The sequence below is a fragment of the Macrotis lagotis genome, chromosome X (assembly GCF_037893015.1).
Source record: "Macrotis lagotis isolate mMagLag1 chromosome X, bilby.v1.9.chrom.fasta, whole genome shotgun sequence".
In the NCBI taxonomy this organism is placed as follows: Eukaryota; Metazoa; Chordata; class Mammalia; order Peramelemorphia; family Peramelidae; genus Macrotis; species Macrotis lagotis.
This window is the reverse complement of record NC_133666.1, coordinates 646,888,177-646,904,368: the sequence shown is the minus strand read 5'-3', so window position 1 is coordinate 646,904,368 and position 16,192 is coordinate 646,888,177. Positions and strand designations below refer to the sequence as shown.

At 52.0% G+C, this 16,192-nt stretch overlaps 2 protein-coding genes across 8 annotated transcripts in view; one reads left to right on the top strand and one right to left on the bottom strand.

Moving 5' to 3' along the window:
• The first annotated feature begins 94 nt into the window (after positions 1-94).
• Positions 95-14,815, top strand: AMH (anti-Mullerian hormone). The gene is made up of 5 exons (XM_074204635.1): positions 95-7,316; positions 10,011-10,180; positions 10,983-11,082; positions 11,252-11,429; positions 11,609-14,815. The coding sequence occupies exons 1-5, from the start codon at positions 6,704-6,706 to the stop codon at positions 12,471-12,473; spliced, it is 1,926 nt and encodes a 641-aa protein (XP_074060736.1). The 5' UTR covers positions 95-6,703; the 3' UTR covers positions 12,474-14,815.
• Positions 13,402-16,192, bottom strand: part of JSRP1 (junctional sarcoplasmic reticulum protein 1) — a 105,992-nt gene continuing 103,201 nt past the window's right edge. For all 7 annotated transcript variants that reach the window (XM_074204643.1, XM_074204640.1, XM_074204639.1 and 4 more), the window contains 3 exons: positions 15,699-15,881; positions 15,113-15,207; positions 13,402-14,316 (listed from right to left, as the gene is read on the bottom strand). In XM_074204643.1, coding sequence (XP_074060744.1) covers positions 13,771-14,316; positions 15,113-15,207; positions 15,699-15,881 — 824 coding nt within the window. In that variant the 3' untranslated portion in view covers positions 13,402-13,770. The remainder of the gene's footprint in view (positions 14,317-15,112; positions 15,208-15,698; positions 15,882-16,192) is intronic.

Genomic DNA, 16,192 nt, shown 5'->3' with positions numbered 1-16,192 from the left:
TGGAATAATGTGGAATATCTCATTAAACTACAGTAGAACTTCCCAGTCAAAAGTCCCTTGGATATAACCCACCATTTTCCTTAGTTACTTTGGAAGAAAACTGCTTATGGCTCAGTTGCCTGACTTGTGCAGCTGCTCTTAAAACTCTTTTCCCCTCCTCCCACAGACAGGCCACCCAGCTCCCCAGTGTTGGGCAAAGTGTGCCCTTCCCCCATTAACTCTGAAGCCGCTGTTGGTTAGGCCTGGTTGCCAGCTCTGCTTCTCTTAGGAACCTCAGCCTGGGTCAGAGGAAGAAGATTAATGCCTCTGAAGACATCTGGTCAGGCCTAGCCAGGCTGCAGAGCTTGAATAGCTGTAAGGCCAGTTTTTAAGAGTTTCTCTACATTCCTGTGCATTGTCAGTTTGAGCTTGGGACTAGCGAAGCCAAGGGCAGCTATTTCACAAATGTGTGCCCAAGCTGCCATGGGGTGACTTAGTACTGCACCCCATCCCCCCAGCTATCATAAGCAGCCTCGGTTCTACTGAAAAAATCCAAGGGATTTCACTTCCTCTTCCCTTCCACCTAAGCCTAGACTTGAAAGTCCTGTCTCAGTATTTTTCTCTATGTGGTTGAGTATGGGTGGTCCATTTCTATCTAAGATTGCCTCCATAAAGGGAGACCCAGGAGGAGACGAATTTCTCAAGAAATTAGGAAGACACAATAAATAAATATGTAATGATCACCAGATTCTGGTTCCAACTTTGTGAGAAGTTGGTAAGGACTTCAAAGGTTGCTAGGCTAGATGTGACCAAGAAGCCCTTTTATAGCATTCCTAAGAAGTATCTGGAACTCTTCATGGAGTAGCTGTTTGGGGGCTGCAATGAGAAACGCTAACAACTGTAGCAAACTTCTTCATTTTAGACTAGAGCACCTGAAATCTGCCTGGCTGCTCCTAGTTCTGCCCCCACGTCTTCATGTCTGTGTTAGTGAAGTTGATTTTTTCCAACTCAAACATAAAATTTTACTTTCATCACTATTAAATTTCAATTTACTCAGTTGTCCCAGATTTCCATCTCACTCAGAATTGGGCTTTTGACCATCAAGATCTTTTTGGATCCTGATTGTTGTCCAACATGCCCCCTACCAACTTTGTGTCATCTACACATTTACCAAGTATTTCAGATATATTCCCTTAGGCATGACCTTCCACTAGAAACTTTTCACTTCCATCTACTGAGGATTATTGTTTGATGATGATGATAATAATAGATAATCTCGTCCGTGAAGATAGCAGGAGTGGCTTCATTGGATATTTTGCCGAAATCTAAGAATGTTACATCTATAGCAGTTCCCTCAATCCAGTCTGGTTGATGGTCAGTCATGTCCAACTCTTCCTAGGGGTTTTCTTGACAGTGGCTTGCTATTTTGTTCTCCAGCTCTTTGACACAGACTAGAACTGAGGTAAACAGGGTTAAATGACTTGTCCAAGGTCACACAGCTAGGCAGTGTCTGAAGCTGAATTTGAAATCGGGAAGAGGAGTCTTGAGACCAAGGTTACCCTGTGAAAAATGGAAATGAGTGTAGTCCGAAAGCCTACTCTAAAAAAATTTTTTTTGTTATTCATGTGCCCCAAATCAGCCTTTTCCACCTACGTACAGCAGCAAAAAAGAATGCATATGAAGTTTAAAATCTCCCATAGGTTTACATTCCTTTTCAAAATTATATAATTAATTCAACCCATTTTCAAAGTTGTTTTGCTTATCTAGCCTCTTTCTGTTCTCTTTGCACGTTTTTAAAATGTTGCAATGGCCCTCTTATTTCCTCTTTTCTTTTTTTATATCACTATCACCAGTCCCTCCTTCCCAAATCCCCTTCTGTGACCTTTTTTTTTTTAAAGGCATAGAAAAAACAAATCTAAACTTTGGTGATGTGGCCTATTTTTGAATCATCAGTGCTTCCCTCAGAAACCATTCTAATATGTTCTATAACATTACCAGGAGTAAAAAGTGGATTTTACCCTGTGACAATGAAGACTTCTTGCTTTTGCCCTTTTTGTTCCCTGGTATCTTATTAAGATCATCAACAGTGACTTAGTTATCCTACCTGCATGTTCTCTCATTACTCCTGTTTATAATGGTAGTTTGGGTGGCAACCTGAATTTCTCACATGTTCAATATTAGTAACTTGAAGCATCACTTCTTTTTATTTATGGGGCTGGTAATTGGTGCAGTGGATGGAGAACTGAGCCTAGAGTTATAGGAAGACCCAAGTTAAAATTTGACCTTAGAAAACTAGCAATGTGATGAAGGGGCAGGTCACTTTGTTTTGTCTCAGTTTCCTGCCCTGTAAAACTGGAAATAGTAATAGTACTTCACTCCCAGATTGCAAGGATTCAATAAGACTATAATTGTAAAATACTTCTCACATAGCCTCATAACTAATAAGGGCTAGATTAATGGTACCTTCTTTTCATCCTTACTGGAACCATTTCTTGTAGTCTTGAGAACTTCATGCTTGAGAGTTTCCTTGCTTGAGCCAACTTCCCCCTGCAGGAATGTCATTAGATCCTATCTTTTTTCTCAACGCTTTGTAGTCTGATGCATGTATTAGTGCATGTCAATCTGCCCAGATTTCATCCTCTTGCCTCTTAGCACAAGTTCAATGACAGAAGTGCTCATTTGTCCTCCACGTTCTCACCATTTCTCTTAGAAACCAGCCCCACCTTGTTAACCAGAATAAGGTACAGAACAGCAATTCTCTCCCAGAATTCTCACTCCAACCTTGTGAAGGATGAAATTACATTACAAAATGCTCTTCATTTGAGGAGAACTTCACAGATGTCCAAATAGTTGAAATCCACATCATTAAAATACAATGGTTCCATTCCTAATTTGTATTTGTTTTCTTATTTTAAAATTCAGTCTTATTTTCAGTTCTGTCTTCTTCCCCTTTTCTTTCCCCACCTATTGAGAAGACAAGAAAAACAAAATTATTATAAATGTATAGATATGCAAAAATAAATTCCTGAATTAACCATATTCACAAAAAAAATTTGCTTCAGTCTATATTCTTGAGTCCATCAGCTCAGTCTTTAGAGGATAGAATGGTTCATCATTAGTTCTTTGGAATTGTTGGTCCTTGTAATAATTAGAATCTTAAGTCTTTCAAAGTCAAATAAATTGTTCCACTCATTGCATTTTGTATCATTTCATACAAGGTTTTTGGAAACCATTTTTTTCCAGCAAACTAGTGTTTTATTAAATTAGTATGCCATAATTTGTTCAACCATTTCCCAATTAATAGGTATCCCCTCAATTTCCAGTTCTTTGCCAACACAGAAAGAGCTGTTTTAATATTCTTGGACATATGGGTCCTTTCCCATTTTATCTCTTTGGGGTGTAGACCTAGTAGAGGAATTGCTGTGTCAAAGCATAGGACATAGCTCCAAATTGTATTCCAGAATGGTTTAAGTAGTTCACAGCTCCACCAAGAAGAGTGTATTAGTGTATCTATTTTCCCAATTTCCCTACCAGAGCTTGTCATTTTTCTTTTTTGTCATTATCCAATCTGAATGTTTTTATTTAATTTAATCTCAATTGTTTTAATTTCCATTCTTTCTAATTATTAGCAATAGAGCATTTTTTAATATCTTCATTGATAGTTTTGATTTCTTTGAAAACTGCCCATTTATAACTTTTGACTGTCAATTGGGGAATGACTTCTGTTCTTGTAAATTTAACCATTTTCTCTCTCTGTATCTTTTTTGGTTATGAACTCTTCCTCTGTCCATAGACCTAATAGCTAAAGTCTTCCATGCCTCACTAGTTTGCTTTTGCTATCACCTTTTATGTCTAAATCATTTTTAGCTTATTTTAGTATACTGTGTGATATTCATCTAGATGTAATTCCTGCCATGCTTTCCAGTTTTCCTGATAATTTTTTGTTTTGTAATGAGTTCTTGCCCCAGTAGCTGAGATCTTTGGATTTCTCAAAAACTAGCCTACTGTGCTCCTTTGCTTCTGTGTCATGTACTTTATGTATCTTTTTTTTTTACCAGCAGGATAGTTCATCCATTTCTTTTTTGTTTTGTTTTGTTTTTAGGTTTTTGCAAGGCAAATGGGGTTAAGTGACTTACCCAAGGCCACACAGCTAGGTAATTATTAAGTGTCTGAGACTGGATTTGAACCCAGGTACTCCTGACTCCAAGGCCAGTGCTTTATCCACTATGCCACCTAGCTGCCCCCATTTCTTTTTCTTAAGAAAGATTTTGTTTTGAATTTTACAATTCCCCCCCCCATTCTTGCTTCCCTCCACCCACCCCCCACAGAAGGCATTCTTTACGTTGTTCCATGGTATACATTGATCTCAGTTGAATGTGATGAAAGAGAAATCATATCCTTAAGGAGGAAAAATAAAGTGTAAGAGATACCAAGATTGGACAATAAGATAGGGTTTTTTTTTTTCTAAATTGAAGGGAATAATAGTCTTTGGGCTTTGTTCAAATTCCACAGTTCTTCCTCTGGATACAGATGGTATTCTCATCACAGATAGCCCCAAATTGTCCCTGATTGTTGCACTGATGGAATGAGCAAGTCCATCAAGGTTGATCATCGCCCCTGTGTTGTTAGGGTGTACAATGTTCTGGTTCTGCTCCTCTATGTATCTTTTCAATTTAATTTCTTCCCTCACTCCCACCCCAGTTGATATAGTTAGTCTCTAATATATAGCATCACAATAATATTGCTGCTTTTTCCCCTCCTCTTGTTAATCCCAACCCATGGTTCTCTATCATGTTTACCACCTTGGGTTCCTAAATTTACTCACAAGAACATTTTTACTTTGGTTTGGTTTGATTTTGTTTTTGTTGATAGGCAATTGGGGTTAAATGCTTGTCCAGGGTCACGTAGCTAGTAATCATTTAAAGCCAGATTTTTAATATGTTACTCCATCCCCGCTCAGCCCTTCTAAAACTCTGTTCTCCAGCTTTTCAGCAAGATAAAGCACAGTCCGATCCCACTAAACCTGACAACATTGAACTTGTTTCTGTAGATTAGGGTTTTGAGTTCATGCTCTTTTACTACCCACATCACGGACCTTTCTGTGTTCCCTTCTCCTAAATTAGATAAGTGACCTTAATGATTCTTTTCAGCATGAGCATTTTTAAATTTTCAAATCCATGGCTTGTATCATAATTTAACACTCAGGTAAAGGCATCTATCTTTTTTATCCTAGTGTAAGTTAAGGGCAGCCAGGTGGCACTAGGTGATGGACAGCTGGGCCTGGAGTCAGGAAGACTCAACTTCAGGAATTCAAATCTGGCCTAAGACACTTACTAGCTGTGTGACCCTGAGTAAGTCACTTAACCCTGTTTGCTGCAGTTTCCTCATCTGTAAAGTGAGTTGGAAGAGACGAACCACTGCAGCATCTCTTCCAACAAAACGCCATATGGGGTCTCAAAGAGTGAGACATGACAAACAGTAGTATCCAAAGTATATGTTACATTATAAGGATTAGCATTTAGTGACATTACATTATCACCACCATCATTCTTACCTGCTCTGCCCACAGTCATGGTCACTCATGAGGGCACCTTTGTGAACCAAGACCCCAATCACTGAGCAGCCCACCTTGATCACCCAGTTGTCAGTGACTCACAGTAGAATGGGCTACTGGGAGTTTGAACTTCCCAAAGATAATCCAGAACGAGGTGGCGATGGGGAAGCTATGGTTTGAGGTATGGGAGGACCCAGACTCCAATTCCATCTTGGATACCCACGCCCTAGAGGATGAAGACTCCCAGCCTATGTCTTCCATTGTTCCTTAGAGAAGACCTGGTTATGTGTACCCTCCTTACAAGGTGGGCACCTTGTTCTTTGTATCTCCGGGGTTAGCATAACTCCTGGCCAAGGAGGAAACAATGCTCCTTGACTGGTCAGGCTCATAGGCCTAGAGCTGGAAGGACACTGAGATCCAGGGAGGGTGAGCAACTCACCCTGGGTCATCTAGATGGAGGGCATCCAAGGCAGCTTGGGAAACCCCAGTGCTTTTTTTTGCTGCCCCACAATCTTATTAGTTCATCTTTAAGGCCCCTTCCAGCCCTTTTGTTTGTTACTACCCCTAGGCGTGGTGACTCTTCTGAAAAAAGCCAATTGCTCAACTTCTAGCTATGAACCCATAGCTGCCCTTGGTCAAAACCAGCTGATGGACCCAGCCCATAGGCAAGGCCCTGAGGTCCTGGTCCCCAGTGGAGTTCCCTAGGGCAGGGTACCGGGACTTCCAACCCCCTCCCCCTGCACCCCCCTACACCTTGCCTACTACCTCCAGCGCCTCTGCCTCCTCCCTTCTGTTTGTTCCCGGCTCTGTCTGAACTGTATACTCCCAGCTCTGATTCCCACTCACATTTTCAAAAAAAAAAATCAGTCAAGGACAGCATTTTGACAAATCTGCTCAACAGCTTGAAAGTTATATCACTTCTAAGAAGCAAGATACTCGGCACAAAAATAGAACAGAAAGGACCCTTTGAAAGGGCCTCCCCTCGCTTTCAGACTCTTGGTCTCCCAGGGTCCCAGAGGATGTACTCTGCATTGTCAATTCAAGGTCGCCTCCATTGGGAAGAGATAGTCATCCTTCCCTCCCTCATAAACAGTCTGGAGAAGGCATTGCTGCCACCTTAATCTCATAAAAGCCCCAGTTAGCCCAAGACTTGGTCACATCCAGCCCAAGATGAAGGGTTTGCTCCTGGGTCGGCTCCTGCTCCTGCCAGTGATGTTTGGTGTGCTGAGGGGAGAGCCCCCCAAGAAGGGACACTCAGATACCAATACCAAACTACCACCAACTCTTCCCGAGAACCTGGTGGCCCAGAGCCAGAGGAGGGAGAGGTCAGAAAGGCCGCTGGGGCTTCCTAATTCAAAGGGGGCGAATCCTCAAGATGGAGCTTCATCTGTAAGGAGCCAAAAGACCTCTGGGAGTGAAGTCCACCTCCCTTGGCCCTTGTTTGCCCAGGACAGCGACACCTCAGATCTGTGGACTGGGCCTAAGCCCCACCCTTGGCCCTTGGGGGCCCTAAAAAGCCCAGTGTGTTGGGTAAAAATAGGCAGAAGTGAAGACAGGGCCACAGGCCCCCTCCAGGTGGTAGGGGCTCTGAGTGGTTATGAGAGGGGCTTTGTGGAAGCACTGAGACAGGCCCGCTGGGACAGTCAAGACCTGGCCACCTTTGGGATCTGCCCCCCGGGGGGCGCAGGAGTACCAGGAGTAGCTCACCTCTCTCTGCAGCGTTTGGGGGCCCAGCTGGTGGAACCAGGCGGGTGGAGTCTGGTGGTTCTTCATCTAGAAGAAGGTAGGTATGCTATGTATGCAGCAGGTGCTTAGGGGAAAGACTGGAGGATGTTCCAGGGGTGCTGGGGAGTGATTCCCCAGTCTGCAGCCAGCCTTGGAGGCTTCTCAAAGCCTTTTGTATCCTTGGGTCCTGATGAAAGAGGGGTGACCCAGGATGCTTGGACCCCAGAAAGGCATGCCAACCTCTTAAGGTTCAGAGGGTTCTCTTAACTGGCAGCGGGATTAACTTGGTTCTCTGATCCTAGAAGATTCTTGGCATTTTGAAACTGAGGACTGAGGTTTGGTTCCTAGTTCTAGAATGTCTCAAGTGACCCTTTCTGGGCCTATTCCATTCTTTGTTTAAACCCCAAACCAATGGGGAATAAGCCTAGCCTCAGAGCCTATCAATTATCTCTAGCCCCACGTCCTATGGGTTAGTGCTTCATGGTGGGCTTTGATGGCACAAGGGATCTCCAAGTTTCTAAGACTGGGCTTTAGAAGGGATTTATGCGACCTTGGGTGGGTGGGGCGGGGGGATGACTAGAGTAAGGTCTGGGCTCCAAGCCCAGCGTGAAGCATGCCAGGGCAGCATGCCCAGGGATTTGACCAGCTAGATGTCTTCTTCCTAAGTACCCCTCCCTAGATGTTGTCTCTGAGGGGTGAGTTTAACACAATTCTTAACCTGGAGTCAGGGGGTCTGTAAATTTGGATGGAGGGGGAAATTTTTCATCTTTATTTTTGCTACCCTTCAACTGAAATTTAGCATTCTGAGGGGTCAATTTAAAATGGGTTCTTAAGTTGGGGTCCGTGGGTGGAGGGGAGAAAATTTCATCTTTATTTTTGCTGCCCTCCAACTGAAATTTAACATTTCCTTCAAATAATATTTTTGAAGAAAATGTTCTTCTCAGGATGGGTCCATGACACACAAAAAAGGTTAAGCAGACCTGTTTTTAAGGATCCTCTGAGGGAAAGCAAGCCGCCAGCCAGCCTAGGGCCGACTGCCCCTCAGATTTGAGGACCCGCTTGACAGCTCCGAGCCCCGGCAGTGGTCCCGGCCAGGGGAAGGAGGATGGTTTGTCATGGAAACACTAGCTGGGTTAGGAGGTCCAAGTCTTGGGCCCCAGTTTTGAAGCTGGAAGCAGGCTCTGCCAATCCCACAGCAAGGATACCATTGTGCGTGGGACCCCTCTCTCTGTCCTGCCAAAGGGGCTGGGGGCATTTTGTGTCTCCTCTGCTCAGTTCTAGCCTTTGGAAGACTAGAAGGAGCCTTGCAGACCCCTTAGTTCACTCCTTTCACAAGGAAACTGAAGCCCAGGAGAAGAGACCCAGATGATCAATATAGAATAGCAGTTAGACGTGCAATTTTATTGATTGATAGCTGAGGCTTTCATCCCCTGCCACACCCATCAGTCCCGTATCTGCACCTTGTAGTCTGGGGCACTGAGCGTGACTTGCTCAGGGTCTCACAGCCACCATGTAGCCCTTGAACTCGGGCCTTCCCGGCTCAGAGGCCAGGTCTCTACTCTCGATACAGCAGAGAGTGATTTTTTAAAACCTCTATATTGAACCCAACCCTAACCCCTTCCCACTAGCACAGGGGTGGCCTGGTAGGGGGGGGGGCTGTGGGTAATCCTCAAAGCAGAACATTGAAAGTGGGGTCCTTTTTGGTCCTCATTGTTATGGCTTGGGACGTTTTGGGGGGATAGTGGGGTTGTCTTATTTTTGTTTTTGTCTGTTTGGGGCAACAAATAACTGTGGCAGGACACAATTGGTATCCCCAGAGTATACATAGGTATGGAGATTAAAACTCCAAGGTCACTGGTAGAGATGAGACTCAAACCCTAGACCTAGACTTTACCCCTGAGCTGGCAGGCGGGAAGTGATGTGCGGGATGTGGTCACCCGGCCTCTGTGTGAGGTCCAGGGTGATCTGCTGCTCTGGGGTGGGCTGGGGGAGGACACCAGACTCCTGGCTTCCCTGGCACTGGCAGGGAGGGCAGGGAGACCTGGCTCCCAGGGAGACGAGATAGCCATGGGCATCTTTCCCGAGGTGGGCAGCACAGCCACATGGTCTGGAAGTCCCCATCTCTAAACACAGGATTTGCCTTTGCCCGCACTAGCTGTTAGGACAGAATAGGAGGCACTCCTCTTGGGGTGGGGGAAGCTGGAGGGAGGAGCCTTGGATTTTTAGTGCCTGGAAGCCCAGCTCTCTCTGTGTGACCTGAGACCAGCTTCAAGGCCTCACTGCCCCCCCCCCCCGGGCAAAGTTCAATCAGACCCTTCCAGTCCTGAAATCCTATCAGCCCGGGATGTGTGAGGATCCTTGGGGGGTGGGGGGGGAAGAGAAGACTAAAGAGTGAGAATCAGAGTTCTTCCAACAGAGGCTCAGATCAGGTAAGGCTACGAGGGACCTCAGAGGTCAGCTTGTCCTATCCTGTTTTACAGACGGGGAAACTGAGGTCCATGTGCACCTGCTCATAAAGGTAGCAAAATTCAAAAATTTGACCCAAGGGCCTCTAATTCCCCTGATTCTCCACCCACTGCCCCCCTGGATCATCTTGCCTGTCCCCCCTCCTCTCCCTGAGAGACCCTAGCTTTTTGTTGGGAGACCAAAGAGGGTGAAATGTCCCCCCACCCTGAGTCCATTCTGCCCCAAGGAGTCCTGGCAGGAGAGGGTCCCTGGGGGAGGCTTACCCACTCCTGCCCGTGTCCTACAGTGACGTGGGAGCCAGAGCTGAGACTGTGGTTCCAGGCACCCCCCCCAGCAGTCCAGGGAGCGGGCAGCCCAGAGCTGGCCCTGCTGGTGCTGTATCCTGAGCCGGGGAGAGGCGGAGTCCGGCCTGGGCAGGAGTTCCAGGTCACTGGAGCAGGACTACCACCTCAGCAGGTACCCACCTGGGCAGGAGGGCTGGGGGGCTGGAGCCACAGCGAGAAGGTGGGGGGTAGGCAGTGGTTAGTCTCACACTGCCTGGGAGCAGAGACCGGACTTGTCTCCCAGAGTAGGCATCTGAAGAGGACCTTGGCTAGTAGGAAACAGCTCACTATCCCTGGGATTTCTTGGAAGCAAAGATTTAGGATGAGAGCCTTCCTGTCTTTTTTTTTTTCAAGGCAATGGGGTTAAGTGGCTTGCCCAAGGCCACATGGCTAGGTCATTATGTCTGAGGACGGATTTGAACCCAGGTCCTCCTGACTCCAGGCCGGTGCTCCATCCACTGCACCACCTAAGCCACCCCGAGCCTTCCAGTCTTAATGGAGAAACCTTCAAATGCCTATTCTGAGAGCAGGGAGGGTTTCCAGGACTTGAACTTGCTTGCCGGGGATGCCAAGGCTTTGCCTGGCAAGACCATCCATCTGTCCTAGGAAGGCCGGCCCTGGGGCAGGACAGTTCCCAGAATCTGACCTCCTGGCCAGGCTGCCCTGAGAGCTGGGATCGGATTGGATTGGCCTGGCCCCTGCCCCACCCCCCAGTATCCACAATGTTAGTGATAGGGATAATTTGGGGGGCGGGGGGGGGCATATGCCCTCTGTGACTGGAGAAAGCAGGGGTGTGTGATGAGGAGGGACGAGTTGTCCAGAGCCGGGCCGGGCCTCCTTTCGGGTTGGAGATGCTAAGATTTCTCCGGCCTGGGGTGCGGGGGAGGCCATGGCATTGTACCTTCTCCCCGCCCCCATCTCCCCTGTCTTTGCAGCTCCTCTGCCTCTCCTTGGACACCCGGTACCTGGTTCTGGCTGTGGATGGGCTGGCTGGTGACGGGCTCTCCCTGGCTCTGCAGCCCCGGGGTGGAGCTGGTATGGAGGTCTGGGGTCTGGGGGGGACAACGGGGCTGGGGGCTGGGAGGCTTTCCGTCTCGTGGGGTGGGGTGGAACCAGGGGACTCAGGGAGGAGGTGCGGGGCCGGGGACCGAGACACTGGAGCCGGGTCTCTGGCCCTGGCTAACGGCACCCTGCCTCCCCGTAGGCTCCCCTCTGACCAGCCCTCAACTCCAGGCCCTGCTCTTTGGTCTTGACCACAAGTGCTTCACCAGGATGACTCCGGTCCTCCTCTTACTGCAGGAGCGCAGCTGGGGGGCCCGGCCCAAGCCCAGTCCTCTCCCGGCAGAGGGCCGGCTGGATACGGCACCGTACCCGCTGCCCAGGTGCGTGGGGGTCTCGAGGGAATGGGCAAGCCGGGGTCCTTCCCTCATCGCCTTGCATATAAGTCCGCCGGCTGCGGAACCAGGGCAGGGGCGGGCTGTTTCTCTGCGCCCCAGGAGGTTGCCCAGAAACCTGAAAGCTAGAGACCGGTCCCCAAGCCTGGCACTTTTCTTGCCCACAGGCCATCCTTGCCCTCTGCCACGGCAGCGTCTCCAAGTCCCACCGACCCATTCCTGGAGACCCTGACCCGCCTGGTCCGAGGAGTCCTGGGTCCTTCCAGCCCGCGCCCGCTGCGGCTGGCCTTGGATCCCGAGGCCCTGGAGGCCCTCCCGCATCGCGTCTTCAACCTCTCGGACCCGGCCGTCCTGGAGCAGCTGGTGGAGTCGGAGGACCCGCTGCTGCTCCTGTTCCCCGCGGGGAGCCCGGCCCTGCTGGAGGGCCTGGCCGGGCGCTGGCAGGCCCAGGAGGGTCCGGCCCAGCACCTGACAGACAAGCTGCAGGCCGTGGCCCAGGAGCTGCTGGGCCTGCCCGCCCTGCAGCCCCACGCTGGGCTCCTGCACAGGCTCCTGGCCCTCTGCCCGGGCCCTACCAACAGCAGTGGTGGCAGCGGGCAGGCGGAGGGCCCTGCCGGCCAGCTCCGGGCTCTGCTCCTGCTCAAGGCCCTCCAGAGCCTCAAGGCCGAGTGGCGTGAGCGCAGGAAGGCTTCCCGGGCCCTCCGGAGCGCCGGGCCGGCAGGGCACGAGTCGTGCCGGCTTCAGGAGCTGAGTGTGGACCTGCGGGCCGAGCGCTCCGTCCTCATCCCCGAGACGTACATGGCCAACAACTGCGGGGGCCCCTGCCACTGGCCCCAGTCCGACCGCAGCCCCCACTACAACAACCATGTGGTGTTGCTGCTGAAGATGCAGGAGCGGGGGGAGCCCCTGGGCCGGCCGCCCTGCTGCGTGCCCACCGCCTATGCTGGCAAGACGCTCATCAGCCTCTCTGAAGAGGGCCTGAGCGCCCGCCTCATGCCCAACATGGTGGCCACGGAGTGCGGCTGCCGGTAGGCTCAGCCGGCCCTGTCATGCCCCCCCAGCCATCCGGCCCCGGCAGCCTGGCAGCTCTGGCCACGGGCCTCCGCCTTCCTGCCCCCACTGCCCCCACCTGACACCCCCCACTCTGGACTCGGGGCAGGCTGCCTCTCACCCCCATCGGGCCACTCGATCTCCTCAGTAGCCCCAAAGATGAGGAGGTTCCCTGCCAGCCCTCTCTCCTGCTCCCCAGGGATGGACTGTATCTTGGGGCATGGGCACAGCCCATCTTGTGGGAGCCAGGCCAGGGCTCCTCCTGTCCCTCGTGCCCCTTACATGCCTCCCCACCCTCCCTGAGGGTGCCCACATAGACAGGGAGGTGGAGGGTTATGACTCTGTGGGGCTCTACCATGGGCATGAGGGCAGCACTGCTATGGGACAGCTCAGGAAGCTGACCAGCCCAGCCCTGGCACTGAGAGGCTCGGTGGCAGCTCGGTGGCCAAAGCCCTGCCCCGGATTGCTTCTGACCATTGTTAGACCGTTCAATGCATTTGGCTGATGACTGCGGCCGGTCAAGGGGCAGAAGAGGGGCTGCTAAGCCCTGTGGGTCGGAGCTGACAGCACCCCACCTCAGTATGAGAGAGACTCCCCCATGTGACCCCTTCTCCGGCTCCCAGCATGGCCCTCTCCTGGAAGCGCCCCCCTTCCAGCCCATCCCTTGAGGGGCCCCGGGACCTTGCCATCCCCTTCTCCCAGACCATGGAGCTGATCTCCTTAGGCTCCGGCTCCCAAGCCCCTCCCCCCACCTGCCTTCTTGCAAGTGGAGCCACAGGTGATTCTTCCCAGGCCTTGACCTTGGGGCTCCTGATGAGACCCAGGCCTCGGCGGTGGAAGGGTTAATTAGGATGTTCAGAAATAACCCTGCCACAGAAAACGCCTAAATAATGGTGTTTGTTTTTAAAATATTCACTTTAATAAACTCTACCACCCCTAGCCCCAGCCCCAGCCCCAGCCCCAGCCCCTGCAGCCTGGGGAGGCTGGGGAGGGGGAGGGATTCAGGCCGCCCTCACCACAGAGGCCAGGCTGGGGCCTAGAAGGGGGCTGGACGCTCTGGGGGCCTCTCTCCCAGAGGCTGCCCGTTCACCCTCCCCCAGGACAGAGTCATGCCCCTGTGTTGGTCAGACCTCATTTTCTAGAAGGGGAAACTGAGGTTCTGAGAAAACTAAGGGTCTGCTCAAGTCACACAGATGAGAAGAACCCAGGCAGCCCCCCAGGTCACAGGGAGCAGGGGTGAAAGGGGCTCGGGGCGGCAGGGCTGGCCTCCTCAGTCTCCTCAGTCCCTGTGCTTCCCTTCGCGGTGCTTCTGTTTGGGGAAGAACCTGTCCCCGTCCTCGTGCCTCTGGCGCCCTCGCTGCTCTTCTCTCTTGCTCCTGGGTCCATCCCAGGCCTTCTTGGAGTCCTCCCGCCTGCTGGAGCGCCGGTGTTCCCGCTCGCGCTCCCAGGGCCTGCTCCTGCTCGGGGCCTCCCCGGCCTCTTCTCGGCGTGGCCTGGGCCTGTGGCCACCCTCCTTCCGTTCCCGCCACGGTGGCTCGGCCCTCTCCTCTCGGAAGCCCTTCTTGCTTCTGGCCTTCTCCTCTTTCTTGGGCGGCGGTGCCCAGGACTTCTCCAGCTTGGCTGCCTTGGCACTGGGCTGGGGGTCCTCAGGCAGGACGGTGGCTTCCGGGGCCGGGGCAGGGCTTGCCCGCCCCTCGGCCTCCTGCCCCTCTGGTTTCAGTTCTTCGGGTGGAGCCTCCTTGACCAGCACAGTCTCGGGGGGCTTGGGCCGGGGCGGTGGAGGCCGGGCTGGTGCTGACGCCTTGACCCCATCCCTCGGCTTGGGCTGTAGAAAGAGCAGAGACCGTGACTGAGCTGATGGCTGAGGTAGGGCGTGGGGCGGGGACATCCTGGCAAGCCCTTACTCTGGCTTCAGAAGGGTGGATGCGAGGGTCTCCCTTGTGTAGATTTGAAGTAGAAGAAATATTAGAGAAAATGTTATGTCCAATATACCCCCTTCCATGCGGGGCGGCTCGTCCCGTAGGCGTCCCACTGCTTCTAGAGTGAGCCTTCCCATTGTTTCAGGCCACCTGAAACCACACACTGCAAGCTAGTCTACCAAAAAGCACCAGCTGTGAACATCTGCCCCGACGGTGGAGTCACCTCAAGCCCTTTCCCCAAACTGTCCAAGAATAAACTGCCCTTTTCCCCTGGAAGACCTGCCCTTCCCTCCTGGTTCTGCGGATTCCTCAAGGGCTCCGGCCTCTACCACTGCTGCCTCTACCAGCTCCTCTGCTGCTTCCTTTAGTAGCCTCAGTAACACGTAATAAACTCTGTCCCCAAGCCTTGGCGTCCTGAGTCTTCTGGGGATTCATCCCCAGCCTTCCAGGGTCGCCGCATCTTTCCCATGTGGGGGGAACAGGACTTGGGGCTGGAAGGAGAGAAGCCGGGCTCCCCTCGGACGGGTGGCTGGGCAGGGCCAGGAGGTCCCCAGGCCCAGGGACTCGGCTCCCAGGGGCCACTGAGGGTCCCAAAAGGCTGCAAGAGGGTCCCTATTTTGGGCATCGTAGACTCCGGGTCAGAGGTGATTTGTCTGAAACACTTTGATAGGGCTGGCACTTGGACTCAGGGCCCCCCCTTACCAGTTTGGGTGCGCCATCCTTTGGGGCACTGCTGCCTGGCCAGGCCCACAGGGCAGAGGTGGCCTCAGGACCCTCCTCCTCCCCATCAATGACATCTGTGGAAAGAGAACCAGACGGTGCAGTCAGGTCCTTGACCTGGGTCCGGCCCTCCTACATCAGCCATCCCATATCACTCCCGAGGGGCCTCAGAAGAGACCCCTCCAGAAGGGGCAGGGCCCGAGCCAAATCCAACCCCTGCCTTACTCCTGCTGCTCAGGGGTCTCTCTCTGATGATGGCCACGCAGCATTGCCAGCACTATGAGAACCAGGACCCCCTGCACCCCGGGGCTGGGACTGTTCTTTAATAATGCAAGGAGGGGAGGAATGATGAAGTGGGTTAGGTGGTGACGCCCCCATGTCCATCCGCTTCAAGGCTCCCCACACTTGGAGAGGGTAAAGAAGTACTGGTTCTGTTGCTGGGTCCTGTGGCCTCTCTGGGGTCCCAGCACTTTCAGGCCCCCCCCCCCAACAGCACCTGCCTGACTTTGTCTTGGGAATGGGGCTGGGGCAGTGGTCCCACATGTGGGGGGCAGAGGGAGGGCCTTACCCTGGAACACCTGGAAGGCCATGCTGAGAACAGCCACGACTGAGGCCAGTGCCAAACACTTGTTGAGGGTGATCTCACCCCAAGGCAGCTCATCACTCAGGGGCCCCCAGGTCCGGGGCTGGGGCTTCACGGGGGGCTGGGCCTGGACCTTGCTTTTCTTCCTAGCTGGGGCGCTCTTAGGAGCTGGGGAACCAGCAAACCAAGAGTTAGACAAGTCACCCCAACCCCTTACAAAGGATCTGGAGCTGGGAAAGAGCCAACTCCCACATTTAACAGATGAAGAAACTGAGGCTGCGAGGGGCTAAGTGATTTCTTCAGGATCACACAGCTAATAAGGGTCTGAGGCAAGATTTGAACCCAGGTCTCCCTGACTCCAGGCCCAGTGAGGCGATTCAAACCAAGGCCGGACTGAACCTCACTATCTGACCTGAGCTTTTGACCCAGCCCCCCAACCTTGCTTCTCAGAGGCAGCCAGCCCTTTCCCTGCCCCTGCC